Source organism: Cuculus canorus, chromosome 1 (assembly GCF_017976375.1).
Source record: "Cuculus canorus isolate bCucCan1 chromosome 1, bCucCan1.pri, whole genome shotgun sequence".
Lineage (NCBI taxonomy): Eukaryota > Metazoa > Chordata > Aves > Cuculiformes > Cuculidae > Cuculus > Cuculus canorus.
In genome coordinates, this window is record NC_071401.1 from 184859074 (window position 1) to 184874060 (window position 14987).

General features: G+C 41.7%; 2 protein-coding genes across 3 annotated transcripts in view; both read right to left on the reverse strand.

Annotated features, from left to right (window-relative positions):
• Positions 1–2791, reverse strand: part of IQUB (IQ motif and ubiquitin domain containing) — a 30714-nt gene extending 27923 nt beyond the window's left edge. The window contains exon 1 of one of the 2 annotated variants that reach the window (XM_054053881.1): positions 657–2791. In XM_054053881.1, the coding sequence (XP_053909856.1) occupies positions 657–1116 (460 nt within the window). In that variant the 5' untranslated portion in view covers positions 1117–2791. The remainder of the gene's footprint in view (positions 1–656) is intronic. The other variant, XM_009563586.2, reaches the window with a different exon arrangement.
• A 2350-nt stretch (positions 2792–5141) lies between these two features.
• NDUFA5 (NADH:ubiquinone oxidoreductase subunit A5) lies at positions 5142–9601 on the reverse strand. The gene is made up of 5 exons (XM_054074934.1): positions 9459–9601; positions 9074–9118; positions 7548–7664; positions 6766–6831; positions 5142–6192 (listed from the first exon to the last, which is right to left on the reverse strand). The coding sequence occupies exons 1-5, from the start codon at positions 9477–9479 to the stop codon at positions 6091–6093; spliced, it is 351 nt and encodes a 116-aa protein (XP_053930909.1). The 5' UTR covers positions 9480–9601; the 3' UTR covers positions 5142–6090.
• Positions 9602–14987: the final 5386 nt, after the last annotated feature.

The window sequence follows — 14987 nt, forward strand, 5'->3', positions numbered from 1 at the left end:
AGATCAGACTCTATCTGGATTTGGTACAGTGCCCTTCCTAGGATGCAATTGCAAGCTACTCAGAAAGAGAGCATCTGAATACAGCCCAGGCAAGAGGAAGGCAGTCACAGCTCCGTACCGTGAAGGGTCACTCACTGTGCTCACCTGCTAAATGGGACGTGTTACCTTCTGCTCAGAAGACCTAAGAAAACAGGGCACTGAACAGGGAAGAAGTAACTCAAGACACACAGAATGGAGAGGGAAAAGTGCAGGAAATGATGGAGTGTTTTGGGACTGCAGGAGAAAGGCATGGATGACGGAAGGGTGGCAGGTTAAGTTACAGCAGAGTCTAGGAGAGGTAAAATTGCAAGGTGATTGCTATAGCCTACCTAAACTGCTAGTAGCCAATTCACTCCTGAATTATGCACAGCTATTTCCAAATGTATGTACAAAACATGTAGACATACACGTTTCTGGAAATGAAAATGACACTATAAAATGCCTCATTTCTCTGTAAATTGCTACTTCTACTTGAGATAAGGAATACATTCCTCACCTTTTCAAGCATGTCCTATATGAGAACTTATAATGAGGGGGGAATACAAGGAGCCAATATCAAGTTGAAGAAAAAAATCTCTTTAAAGCCCTAATGTCCAACATTTTATTAACTTCTTTACCTGTTACTGTTCCATTTGCAATATTCTCTGATGGTACTGAGTTTTGAGATGTTTGTTCTTCCCTTTCTGAATTTCTTACTTCAGGTGAAGTAGAATAATTCTCACCGGTAACAGGAGATGTGTTCTCAGATGATGCACTGAACGAGGCATCTGGCACAAATACATCTTGCTTGTTCTTTCCCGTCACTTCTTGATTGCCCAGTTCTTCTCCAGGTTTTTCCCACTCTGCTAAGCCTGACTGTTTCTGTTCCCTCAAAACTGACTGCTCCAGAGCAGACTGCTGCTCACAGCCCTCCTCTGACTGTGCAGTGCCTGTAACCTCTGAAAGCGGAGGTTTCTCTGCTGAGTCCCCGTTTTCGTCCTCTCCGATGGCTCTGCTTTGTGAGGATGCAGGTGGTTGCTTTGCACCAGACCTTTCAGTTATAACAACTTCAAAGCAATTATCTGATATATCATCCATTTCCTAAAGCATCAGTCACACGTTTTTAGCCATTCTGCAAGAATAATCACAATATCTATTTAAAACTGCATACCAGCACATTCCGCCATCAAAGACGTGGAGATTTAATATCCCAAAAAGCTTTTTCTGTAGCTATTCTCCAGTAGCCTACCTAGAGTAGCATATGAGGTCTTTGCTTCTACCAAAACCAAAACATTTAGCATCTCATTGGTCCTTAACAGTAAGAATACTGCATGGCATTGCCAGGAGGCAGTCAGCATAACTCATAGAATCATAGAATAGTTTGGATTAGAAGGGACCTTAAAGATCACCTAGTTTCAACCCCCCTGCCACAGGCAGGGACACCTCCCACTAGATCAGGCTGCCCAAAGCCCCATCCAACCTGGCCTTGAACACATCCACAGCTTCCCGGGGCAACTTGTGCCAGCGCCTCACCACTCTCATAGTGACAAAATTGTTCCTTATGTCTAGTCTAAATGTGACCCTCTCCAGTTTATGCCCCTCCCCCCTCGTCCTATCACTACAAGCCCTTGTAAACAGTCCCTCTCCACCTTTCCTGTAGCCGCTGTAGGTACACAACGCTCAGTGTAGGTGCAGAGCATTTACAGAGCAACATTACTCACCAACAGCACACCTTTATGATTTCCCGCACCACCATTGAACCAACACGGGGTGGAAGAGCTCAAATTCCATGTTCATGGCAAAAAAAAAAAACCTCCAGCAGCGAAGAGGAAGGCGGTGCGGCGGTATCCAGGGCGACAGGGGCCACCAGCAGGGGACAAGGAGCGCAGTGGGACCCTCTCTCCCCCACTCCTTCTCCTCGAGGTGGCGTCTCGGTAACCATAGCAACCACCGCCCCGCAGCGCCTGCGCTCGCCGCCTCCCGCGGGTGGTGACACCGATGCTCCTGGCGTCCTGCGTGGTCACCCGCAGCGAGGGGAAGATGAACTCTTACCCGTAGCGCTAATCTAAGAAAACACCGTTTTCCCCTTCAGTTTCTACCGTAGCTGGTACCAAACCTTGTGCTCACACCCCAAACTGGGTATCAAGAAAAGTCAGCGTGTTGAGACGCTGGTAGCCCTGGCGCTGCAGGACCAAAGCATCAACGTGAACCTGTGTGATGTGTCCAGCCAAAGGGGGATCTCCTCCCCTGGACGGCCTGAGTCCTGCCGTGACAACTGCAGCTGCTGAGTGGAAATTAAAACACTTGAAGGAAGAAATTATTTGTTATAAGTCGCTAACCTATTATGTATTTGAATAAACCTATTATTATTAATATTTGAATATTACTCATAGATTTGGGGATTTTATTACTGAAATGTAGGATTAGCTTGAATAATAACTTTTAGCTAGCCTGCTCCTGGATACTTATGCTTAACTAAGGACTTTTAACAAGGCTGCAGTTAGAAAGAATGGGAAAGAATGTGACTGCATCTAATAAAGCCAGATAACAAGGACTAGCACAATGATAAAAGAAGAACCAGCTAGGACCAGATGCAGCCTTGAAGAGGTGCCCAAGGGGCTTAAGAACATGCACAAGAAGGACAGTTGAAAAGTTCAGCTGTGAGGAAGGTCTACAGCCTTCATCCAGAGACCCCTGAAGAAGACCCCAGAAGGGATAGCGTGTGTGTCAACGGGAGGAAACTTATGTAAATAAATTCTGGGAACTGATTATAATAGACCACCTGTTCCAGGAAAAGTGATGATGACTGCATAGAGCCTTTTTGAATTCTACTGGATGTTGTACGCACATTAGGTGGAGCTCTCTCTTGTATGCCCAGCATCGCATTAAAGAATACCTTACTTAATAATCAAATTGGCATCAATTATTGAGTCTGGCTTTTCACAGCACCACACCTACACCGGAATTAAAATCATATTAAACTGAACTTCCTGGTGTTTGATGTGCAATTTCCACAGAATCGAAGAATCATTTAGATTGGAAAAGGCCTTTTAAGATCAAGTCCAACTGTAAACCAGTTCTGAGGCAACTCTTGCAAGTATTCCAACATGCCACAGGAAAACTGACACTACACTCACTTCCCACAACCATTTCGGAGGTGACATACACAGTTCTGTGTCACAGCTCTGGGAGAACCCTGAAAACAAGATGTATTTCAGGAGGCATTGAAATTCTGTCCGTACTGGGTAACAGTATGCCATGAGCACTGTACCCATGTTTCATAGACATGGTTAGGCGTTTGAACATGAGCCTGCTTCCCATCAGAAGGACAGAACTTCCCCATTACTACTGCTAATGATCTTGTTTTTTTCTATACCCTGAGAGTTCAAGCCAATCTAGGTTAGAATAGGACCAGCGGTACCTGTATAGAAAGGTACCGAGTTATTTTGTGTCACTTTGTCAGTATAATATAGACAACTTGATTAAGCATTCAAACTCATTTTCAGTTTGCAAGAAGATTTTTCACTTTTTTCTCCTAATTAAATAGCATATATGCTGTAAACAAAAAATGCAGCTTTCATTCATCTCCCTTTGAACACAATTGGAAATTATACCAAAGATTAAAATGAGTGTCCTGTTCAGAACACAGCCACTCGAAAACAGGTTAAGTAGAAGAGATATCACCTTAGGAGTAACAAAAGCCTCAGTACTGCTGCCATATGGCAATCCGAATGCTGTCTTTTCTGGTTTAACAGGCTCTGTCTCTATTATGTCCCATCCTTGCAGATAGGATGATTTTCACATGCATAATGATGTCAATCAGATGATCGCAAAGTGTTTTAAAGATCTAAAATTGCTAACTCTAAGGCTTGCAGTGATTTACCTTAATACAGCAGATAATGATAAAACACTTGTCTTTACCATATATTTCCAACACAGTTAATGCAGAAAAATCAAGCAAAATCATCAGAGTCAGTCCCCAAATGATGCCTTCCTAGCATATCCATCTTAAAATAAACTATTTGCAACATAGTACTCCTTATATAGAGTCTCTCTTGCCTGTAAAATATGTGCACTATTCTGTTGCTACTCTGTGGGCTTAAATATCAGATATATAGTTACAGAGTTTATAGCAAGGTAAAGATTAGCCTCTCTTCTTGGCAAAGACGCATTTTTAAATTAGCCAGGAACCACAGAACACTGTACAAAAGGCATACAATGTTGCATCTCAAAACTGCAATCCATCTGCTTTCCTCTCTCTGTTCTCAATAACTACTATTTAAAGTTGATGTTAAAACATAATACTCGTTACTTTAGTAATCTTATGCAGCTGATTATTAACTGATGCTAAGACAATCAAACCAAATGTAACCAATGATAAAATAATGAAAAAAATCATGACAAATTCTGAGAACTTGATAAAAAGCTCAGAAAGCTGAAAAATCCTTTTTCATGATTCCTAGAGTTGGCTTCAGTGGAACCTTTTTAATAAAGAATTTGTGAAGGCTAATCCAGTGCTTTTGATAGAAAAATTTAGAAAATGGTCTTATTTTAAGTCATGTGAAAGAAACACATTTAACTAGAAAAATCACTGAGAATATAAATTAGGAAAAATAGCTAAAAATAAAAAATCCTCTCAAGGTAGTAAACAAATTATATTAAGGTCTGGTACTGAGAACATATTTGTGCATTTGTCAAAGGGAAAAGAATCTGAGTACACTTTTGATCAGTGAAACTCAGTATCAAATTTCAGCAGCAATGGGCCAATAAAGAGATCTCACCTCCCCTGCAAAACAACTCATGAGCTTATAGCAGACTTACTGTAAGTCACGAGACAAATACAGCTTTAGAAGTGAAGAAAATAACTGAGCAAAAAGAGGGTTTAACTAATGTCTCAGTTATGGCAGAGTAGAAAGAATTCCAATAGTTGCCACCATATTCTGGTAATCTCTTCCCACCCCACCCCGAAAAATACTGCATCCATCATTCATACTACACTTCAGGGGGGCTTATTATTTTGCTGCCTCTCACATCGGCTCAATACTCTAAACCATTCACCCTCATTCAAGTTTGTGATCCTTTAATATTTCTCATGTGAAAACTGTGTTAGCAACTTGTTAACTTCAGCAACTTATTAACTTTTCCTTTTCTGGAATGCCATCTAGTGGTATTATTTCAGAAGAGACCAGCTTTTGCCTTTTTTAAGACTGAGAAAGCCTTCAAAACCAACCAACGAAGCAAAATATTTTTCCCTTTTGCAATTTTAAAAATCTAAAAATGTCTGTAATTATAGTAATATTACTTGAAAAAAAGCAATGCTAAAGAATGCAGTAAAAATAGTTGCTAGTCAACGCCCTAGGTATACTTACTCTCTCTTCTACTGCTCTCCTCCACTAACATCCAGATTGCATGAAATATTATGTGAAGATGTAATTAATAATTAGTAATAATGATGCCACAGGTAAGCTTATAGGCCTATCAACTATGAAAAAACAGCTATGATAAAGTAGTTCTTCCCCCAAGTCAGAACTAGTGTCTTTGTAAGCAGTAAAGTCAGCCAGTTCCAGATAGCAATTCAGCTGAAATCTAAAAAAATGTTAATTTTGGTTGGCCTAGTTTTCATTATGTCAGATCCCTTAACTCATTATCCGCATGGTCATAAAGACGCTGGCAGTGGCTGGCAAAGATACACAACCAAGGGTGGGAGAGAAGGGTAGGATCACACTTTTCTATATCTTTGATTTTGATTTCAAATGGCCTCAATAGCTGTACATGTTAACACACAAATACAGAGGATAAAAGTAACACAGGATGAGGCCTAAATACCCTGTTAATAATAAATTGCAAAAGGGAATATACCAAAGGTTGTACAAGAGCTGAGAAGAATTTTCTTAAAACCATACTTTTACAAGGAATTGGAAACAAGTCTTTAGACTGCTGAATATAAATGGATGTCAGGACAAAACATGTTTTTATGAAGATCTTATCTTTAATTTAAAGATAACTGTCAGTAACAATAGATTAATAATTAACTTATTTTTTTACTTCCAAGAGGTTACACCATTTTGAAAATTATATTGGCCATCTCCACTGGTCAGAAGGAGGTTCTTCAACTAGAGGCTCCCATGGTTTCCACTGCATCATTTTTCTTGCCAGGGAAAGCTCATTTTCAGCCTGTTAATAAACACCATAAATAAATCCTTAATACTTTGGCAATTGTACAGAATTTAAATTACCTCTACTTCAGTTCATTATCTTGGTGATGTCACTATAACAGTCAGGGACTATCCACAAATTTCATCTATAAATATCAAAAGGAACTGTCTGTTTTGGGGGATTGAGGTTTTGTTTGAAAAAAATAGATTGAATCATCCAAACAGACTGCTCACCTAGTTGTTCCCAATGATAACTTCATGATGTTTTCCACTCTACTTGAGTTATCCCCCCATACTATTCAATCATCTTCTGCCCTTTCCACTGATTTAGACTCTGCAATAATCATTGTGGGTACACATGCTATATAGGCAAGCAAAATACAGTAAACGCGTGTTAACTGTGTCAGGTTAACACGCATGGTCATCCCAATTGCTAAATGAAAATCCTTCTTCAGATTTTTTTTCTGTTGTTTTTTCTTTCTCAGCAAAAGAAGATACAGAAAACTGCTAATTCTTTAAGCAATGTTTAGCCAAAGGAACACTGAAAATCACTGCTCCCTTTTGTACCTAACCTTAAATTCTCCCACTTTACCTGTACAATGACTTCTTCTATGTGACCACTATTCAGTTTGTCCTGTAGTTTTTGCACGTCAGTCTCCTGTCATTTCAAATACATATAAATAAATGTTTATTTTTACTGAGAAGTAGAAAGCCCAAAAAAATCAAGAAAAGAGTAATTTAACCAGATCACACTCTTTAGTTTTCCTCAAAACTAACATCAAATTAACTGGCTTCTGTCACTTTACACTATCCAAGAAATCTCACACATTTTTATTACTGGGAAACCAACATCTAACCGTCTGTGATAATACACAAAAGCTAGTGTTATTTAATGACAAATTGGCCACTAAAGGCTTTAGCATGTACCTGGAAATAAAACTTTGATTTTAGCTTTTTATAAAATAACATGCAATCTTCCAATTCTCACCTTAAACAGACAATTCCAGCATTGCATAGTGTAATTAGCAAAGTGGTTTAAAATGTCAAAGCCAAGGATTGTGCTAAAAGAGTACACTGGTAAGAGCAGATGCATTTTTTTGTGCAAGTGTGTGGAAATTACCATTGTTCTACCAATCCTCAAAAAAACTGTTTTCTTCTAATTTTCACAGAAAAAAATCAGTAAGAAATTAACACTTCTTTTTATACCATCAAAATATTCCAGTTCAAACTGAAAATAAACTTCAAAACATTAATTATTTCTGAACCGATACCTGAAAGTTACTCCTAAAAAAACAGCTAGTCATTTTGAAAATCATTCTTCTGATCCTAAAAATTTTTTCAGGTGCAACAATTATGAAACAGTGCTGTACTTACCGTTTGCACCAAATTAAATCGCTGATTTACAATCTGTTCAGTGTATTTCCTATATGCTGCATCTTTGGGAATGTTTTGCAAGACACCAAGGATTTTTGTGTACAGTATTCGCAGGCGCTAAAGTGATCACAAGACATGGTTAGAATACACTACTAGAATTACTTGACTTCTTGACCTACATAACCTACTCGCTAACTAGCTATACACAAAATATAGAGGGTCATGGCATTCAATCTAGAAATGTAGTATTAACAAAATAACTAACTCTGAACCATAGCACTCTGTCTTGTGCAAGACTGGGATTTATGAAGACTAGGAAGTTACCACTGTCAGACTCCTCAAATTAAAAAAAACCTTGCAATCTGAAGTACACTTAATGCAAAATGGAACCAGTAGATGCTGTGTTTCTAATACTTCAACTAACGCACTGTTGATTTTTTTATTCTTGGCTTTAAGTCACTGAAAAAAAAATATAGTTTCACCCAGAAGGCAGCAGACTGAGCCAGAATCTTTTATGCTGAACAATAATGATTTTTTCAGTGTGGTTCTGACAGTATTCCTAACTATTGGTGGCAAAAGCATTTCTTAAACAGAATCATTGCACAATGGGAAATTTTGAAGTGGAGAAATTAAAAGAATTACTAAAGTCCTTTCAAAACTCATGCCTCCTAAATAAACAAGCAAGATGTGGAAAGCATACTTTCATAACTGAGCCTGAGGAGGCAAAAAGTACCGAGTTACTACAAGAACACCTAATGTGGCTCCTGAGAAGCACTAAAGTATTCCAGTTGCAACAGTACTTGCCATAATAGGACAAGCTTTGCACCCTACGGTTAGCCTTTATCAGGCAAAACCAGCCTAACCCCTTAGTATAGGTGTAAATTATTTCAGGACGTGTTGGGAGACTAACATAGCAAGACAATAAAAATCTGCATGCCTGTCAAGTAGAATTTACATTTACAAAGAACTGAATTTAAGAGTTCTTGGCTTCTGCATTGGAGATAAGAGAAACCAAATACTGGTTCATAAAAGTACTTACACAAAGGAGGGGTTTTAAATCTGCAGGTGCAACAAAAAGCACATGTGCAAAATAACTCTTGACTATAGAATCATAGAATAGTTAGGGTTGGAAGGGACCTTAAAGATCACCTAGTTCCAACCCCCCTTGCCATGGGCAGGGACACCTCCCACTAGATCAGGCTGCCCAAGGACCCATCGAAACTGGCCTTGAACACCTCCAGAGATGGGGCATCCACAGCTTCCCTGGGCAACCTGTGCCAGTGCCTCACCACTCTCGCAGTGAAGAAATTCTTCCTAAACCTGCCCCTCCCCAGTTTATGCCCATAATGGCATGAAATAAAACTTAAAGAGCTAATTTTCTTCCTGTACCGCTTTGGTACGTTCACCCTTTTACTAAGCTGGAACTGCTTTAAGGTACATAACAACCCACATATGCAAATATAGTACAACAAGTTTTGATCTCACTGACAATCTCCATTAAACAGGGGACAAGACACAGGACTTACCTCGTGAGGGTTTTCAGCTACAGCCAATCCTACAAGTCCAGTGGTCTGCACAGAAAGCATAAACGCATTCAGTATCCCTAATCATCCGTTTCCACGCTGATTGTTTTGTTTGGGTTCAACACACCTGACACGGACCTGATATATGCCTCAGCCCCTTCCCCCCCGCCCCGTGACCCCACAAACCCGCAGTATCTGACCAGGGAACACGGGAGGGAGAGAGGATAGGGCCCGGTTCGCACGGCACCGCAGCCGCGGGGAGCGCTCGGGCCGTGCCGCCACCGCCTCCCCCCCCGCACAGGGCCCCGCGCTCCCCAGCCACTGGAGGGCCCCCAGCAACCCGCCACGGCAGAACGAGGACGGCTCAAGGTCCTCGGCGCCACTTCACCTTCCTCAGCGCCCCCGCCATGGCCGCGCCGCAGCCAAGCCGAGCGCCTCGGAGCGCGTGCGCAGCGCCGGGCGAGCAGAGGACGCGGCGAAGGGCGCCGAGCTACGCATGCGCCGCAGCCGTGCCGGATCTCGGGGCACGCGCGGGGCCGGCGGGAGGAGGGGGCCGCGCATGCGCGTTCCGCCCAAGCGGCCAGGCCGAGCAGAGCCTCCTGCTGGCTTGGTGACGAAGGGGCGCTGCTATGCAGTCGGCTCTCCAGCTCTGGCGGGACAGTTTATCTCTGCTGGGCACGGGGTGCAGAGCCGGCTCTCCCAGAGCCGTGCCCTGACACCGCCCCGGCCTGGCTACGGGACAGGGTTTACCCAGGAGTGGTGTCTGGCCCCGGAGCAGCCACGGTTCGGAGCCCAGTGCGAGTTCGCTGCAGCAGGAACCAGCGTTAATGGTTCACAGCGCAACAGAGACGTGTTTTCTATTAGTGGAGTTGTCTACGTGATACTTTTAAACACGGCTTATGGTCAATTTGTAGAACATAGAATCATAAGAGTAGTTTGGGTTTAAAGAGACCTTAAAGATCATCTAGTTCCAAACCCCCTGCCGCGGGCAGGGACACCTCCCACTAGGTCAGGCTGCCCAAGGACCCACCCAACCTGTCCTCAAAGACTTCTAGGAATGGGGCATCCACAGCTTCCATGGGCAACCTGTTCCAGAGCCTCACCACCCTCATCGTGAAGCATTTCTTCCTAATGCCCAGTCTAAATCTTTCCTCTTCCAATTTATAGTCATTCTGCTAGTCCTGTTGCTACATGCCCTTGTAAAAGGTCGCTCCCCAGCTTTCTTCAAGTACTGAAAGGTTGCTATAAGGTATCCCTGGAGCCTTCTCCAGGCTGGCCAACTGCAACTCTCTCAGCCTGCCCTCAGAGTAGAGGTGCTTCAGCCCTCTGATCATCTTTGTAGCCCTCCTCTGGACCCGTTCCAACAGTTTCCATACCCTTATTATGGTGAGGATTCCAGGACTGGACACAATGTGCCAGGTGGGTTATCACAAGAGTGGAGTAGTAGGGGAGAATCACCTCCCTCGACCTGCTGGCCACGTTTCCTTTGATGCAGCCCAGGATGTAGTTGGCCTTCTGCGCTGCAGGCACACGTTTCTGGCAGCCCAGGATGTAGTTGGCCTTCTGCGCTGCAGGCGCATGTTTCTGGCAGCCCAGGATGTGGTTGGCCTTCTGCGCTGCAGGCACACGTTTCTGGTAGCCCAGGATGTGGTTGGCCTTCTGCGCTGCAGGCACACATTTCTGGTAGCCCAGGATGTGGTTGGCCTTCTGCGCTGCAGGCACACGTTTCTGGCTTGTGTTGAGCTTCTTATCAATCAGCACCCCAAATTCCTTTCTGCAGGGCTGTTCTCAATCATGTCATCCCCATCCTGTATTGAAATTGCAGATTGCCCTGACCTAAGTGTAGGACATTGACTTGACCTTGTTGAACTTTATGAGGTTCACGCAGGCCCACTTCTCCAGCATGTCCAGGTCCCTTTGTATGACATCTCTGGTGTGACAACTGCACCACCCAGCTTAGTATCGTCTGCTGACTTGGTGAGGGTGCACTCGATCTCGCTGTCTGTATCATTGATAAAAATATTAAACAGCACCGGTCACAGTACAGAACTCTGAGGGACACCACTTGTCACCAGTCTCCATCTGGACATTGAGTCTTTGACTACTCCTTGGCAGTTTCTAAATGAATACTCTTAATAGAAATGATTCATACAGAAGTCATTAGCACTGTTTGTTTTCATTTAGATTTTCAGTATGCTTCTAGTAAAAGACAATGCATGTTTGGCTGGACTGCTGGGCTGAGGCCAATGGCATGAGGTTCAACAAGGCCAAATGCCGGGTCCTGCACTTGGGGCACAACAACCCCATGCAGTGCTACAGACTCAGGGAAGAGTGGCTGGTGAGCTGTACAGAGGAGAAGGACCCTGGGGGTGCTGGTTGACAGCCGACTGAACATGAGCCAGCAGTGTGCCCAGGTGGCCAAGAAGGCCAATGGCATCTTGGGTTGTATCAGAAACGGTGTGACCAGCAGGTCCAGGGAGGTGATTCTCCCTCTGTACTCAGCACTGGTGAGACCGCATCTTGAGTACTGTGTTCAGTTCTGGGCCCCTCACCACAAGAAGGATGTTGAGGCTCTGGAGCGTGTCCAGAGAAGAGCAATGAAGCTGGTGAAGGGGCTGGAGAACAAGTCTTATGAGGAGTGGCTGAGAGAGCTGGGTTGTTTAGCCTGGAGAAGAGGAGACTGAGGGGAGACCTTATTGCTCTCTACAACTACCTGAAAGGAGGTTGTGGAGAGGAGGGAGCTGGCCTCTTCTCCCAAGTGACAGGGGACAGGACAAGGGGGAATGGCCTCAAGCTTTGTCAGGGGACGTTCAGGCTGGATATCAGAAAAAAATTCTTCGTAGAAAGAGTCATCGGGCACTGGAACAGGCTGCCCAGGGAGGTGGTCGAGTCACCTTCACAGAATCACAGAATCACAAGGTTGGAAAGGACCCATTGGATCATCGAGTCCAACCATTCCTAACACTCCCTAAACCATGTCCCTCAGCACTTCATCCTGGAGGTGTTTAAGGAATCACTTCCCTGGAGGTGTTTAAGGAACGGGTTGATGAAGTGCCTAGGGGCATGGTTTAAGGGAGTGTTAGGAATGGTTAGACTCGATGATCCAGTCACCAGGGTCCTTTCCAACCTGGTGATTCTATGATTTGGTGGATGTGTTCTCCTGGCTGGTGACAGTGCTTGAAACCAACTAATTTTTATGAAGTGATAGGTGCCACTAATGAGTTCTCAAAACTCTTATAGGTTCACAATTTTTAAATTTGTTTTGCTTTCCAAAGGGCTTTGCAGAGTCCAAGCTTAGTCCAAGCTTCAGTTTATTTCAAAGCTCAATTTCATGAGTCAAACAACTGTGTTCACCCTTAAATCTTTAGAAGTATGTTTGGATGTGGCTTAGAGCAGTCTTGTGTGATGTGTAGTTGGAAATAGGACAGTTTATATCCATTCAAGGTGAGATTATGGTGTAGTAGATGTGATCTGAATGTGTGTCAGCTCCTGTCACTTTCATGAAACATATTTAGGCTTTGCAGAAGTTTCTAGTACATTAATTCTAATTTTCTGTGAAGTATACATAAAAAATAAATACTGTGTGATTGATAACTGCTGCAGTGTGTAACAGCATTTTTATGTCTATTCCCTATGCCTGCAAATAGAGCCTAATGTAGAAATAATGCAGCAGTTTATAAATATTTAGAAAAAAAATATGAAAAAATAAAAAGGGTTGTACTTGCATGTATTTATCAGTCAAGTCTTCTTGGGGTCAGTTACTTTCTACCTCAGGGAATAGTCATGGGTGTCCTGGAATTTGCTTAATAAGCTTAATAAGCAGAAGCATGCATATACCTTCTCTAAATTTTAGCAATGAAAGTCGTTTTACCAATTGTATTAAAAAGTAGCTGATAAACATCAGAATAAAAAAGATTACTGTAACAGACCATAGCAAAGAGGAAATTTGTGAAAATGTGATCAGTTAATAGAGAAAAAAACCCTTATAAAATATGGAAAATAGAAAATTAAGGGACTTGAGATAGATAGAATGGAAGAAGTAATCAATAAAAGGTAGTTTAAAGTATCGGTAGGGATAAACATGATATTAATTTGAAGATGCATTTGGCCATGTATTAAGTCTTACCTTTATGGCCAGCTATTGATTTAAAGGGTGAGTTTTGCATACTGAGTAAGATTTGATAGTGGTTGTGTTGTAACTTATAGTTATTCTGGACAAATTTTTCGTTATAATTCCTTCGGCTTGCTTTTGAGCTCTTCTTTTCTGTAAATTATAAGCAAGCCAAACAAAGCAAGTTTCAGAATGTCATAGAATTTTCACTGAAAGCCAGTCTTTTAATAAGTCGTGTTAGCTCTATTCAGTAACTAAAGCAAAGTGATTAGTACAGTTTATGTCAGAATTCAGAGTTTGTGCCTCCCCACTCTCAAGCGTCCTTTGAGATTGCATCAAAGGGACCTGGAGTTTCTTTCTAGGGCACTGAGTATCTCTTTTTCCTATCAAAATTATGTTCTTTAAAAAATTCACCCTTTTTTATTGAATCATCCCTGTATTTTTCCCTTCTCTGTGATGGTCCAGCCAAATGATCTATCTCCTGATTATACTGACCACAGCATAAATTGTTCTGTGCCTCACAATCTTTGTTAGCCAAATTAGCTCAGTTAGCATCATTCAAACACTAGTTATAACCATCTGTTCAGACAACCCAAACATGTAGGTGTCCTTGCCACATTCTAATACAAAGAGTTAAAAATAGTAAGAGATGTTGATGAGACAGTGCATTAAATCAATCCAGAAGTGATACAGAAGGAAGTTCTCCAAATTGCCAAACTGTGTTTCAGTATGTAGTATTTTTTAAAATCTAACAACTCCAAGACCTGAGAGTACATTCAATAATTTGATTTTGATTTTGAAATCAAAAAGAAACTACAAATAGCTCATATAGCGTTTCACAACTTATTGTCTGTTTAACACTGGGGACTCTTGTTAGGAGCGTGGTCCTGTGTGTTAATGTACAGTATGCAGGCACCCTAAGAAGACTTCTTTTTTTTCTCTAGCCAGTGAATTTCTTGCTGTGAAGTCTCACAAATTGCCATATGATTTGGTATCCGGATGAGTGTCTTATTTATTCTGACCTTACATGCATGAAACATAATTGACTGATGGATTCATTACTAGTAACTGTCTAAGATCAGAATCAGACACTGTTTACATAGCAATGCAAAACGTGTTAAAAAAAAGATATGAAAAGCAAAACAATCCCACACTTGTAATATGCAAATGTACTTGTTCTGATAATATCCTGGTTACATAAAGGAAATTAAAGAACTCAAGGTAACCAATTAAAACATTTATGTTCTTTATACATATTATATACGTTAGATATTTTTATTATGTAAGAATATATTTGTGTCTCATCACCTCTTTGCCAACAATAGAGCAGAGTCTCAGCACCATCTGCTTCTGTTGTACTGGATTTTTTTAGAGGCTTACCACACTAACTTAGGTCACACTGGCAAAAGAAGTTACAATGGGCATTATTTGTCATCTTTAAATGTTTTCCTTGATCTTGTGCCCAAATTGAGATGCATCTAGTGCCTTATTTAAGTTTACAGGTGTTTTTAAGCTTACAGTTTTCTGGTTCTATAAATGCAAGTGAATTATGGGACAGGCAAGAGTTCACAGTGTACAATTTCATGTCATCTGAACAATTAAAGATAAGTTAGAATTTTGTTGTTTCCATGTTTTGTTCCCATTTTGTCTCTTCATTTTAGTAAAGATAGTTACTGATTAGTTAAAACCAAAAGAAGGCAGAATATGGCATCAGTGACACGTATGTCTAGCTAGAGGAAAAAAAATCCAGTTTCTTCCTTACCCCATGCTTGTTTTAACTTACAGGGCCCTGCTATTCTTGATGTT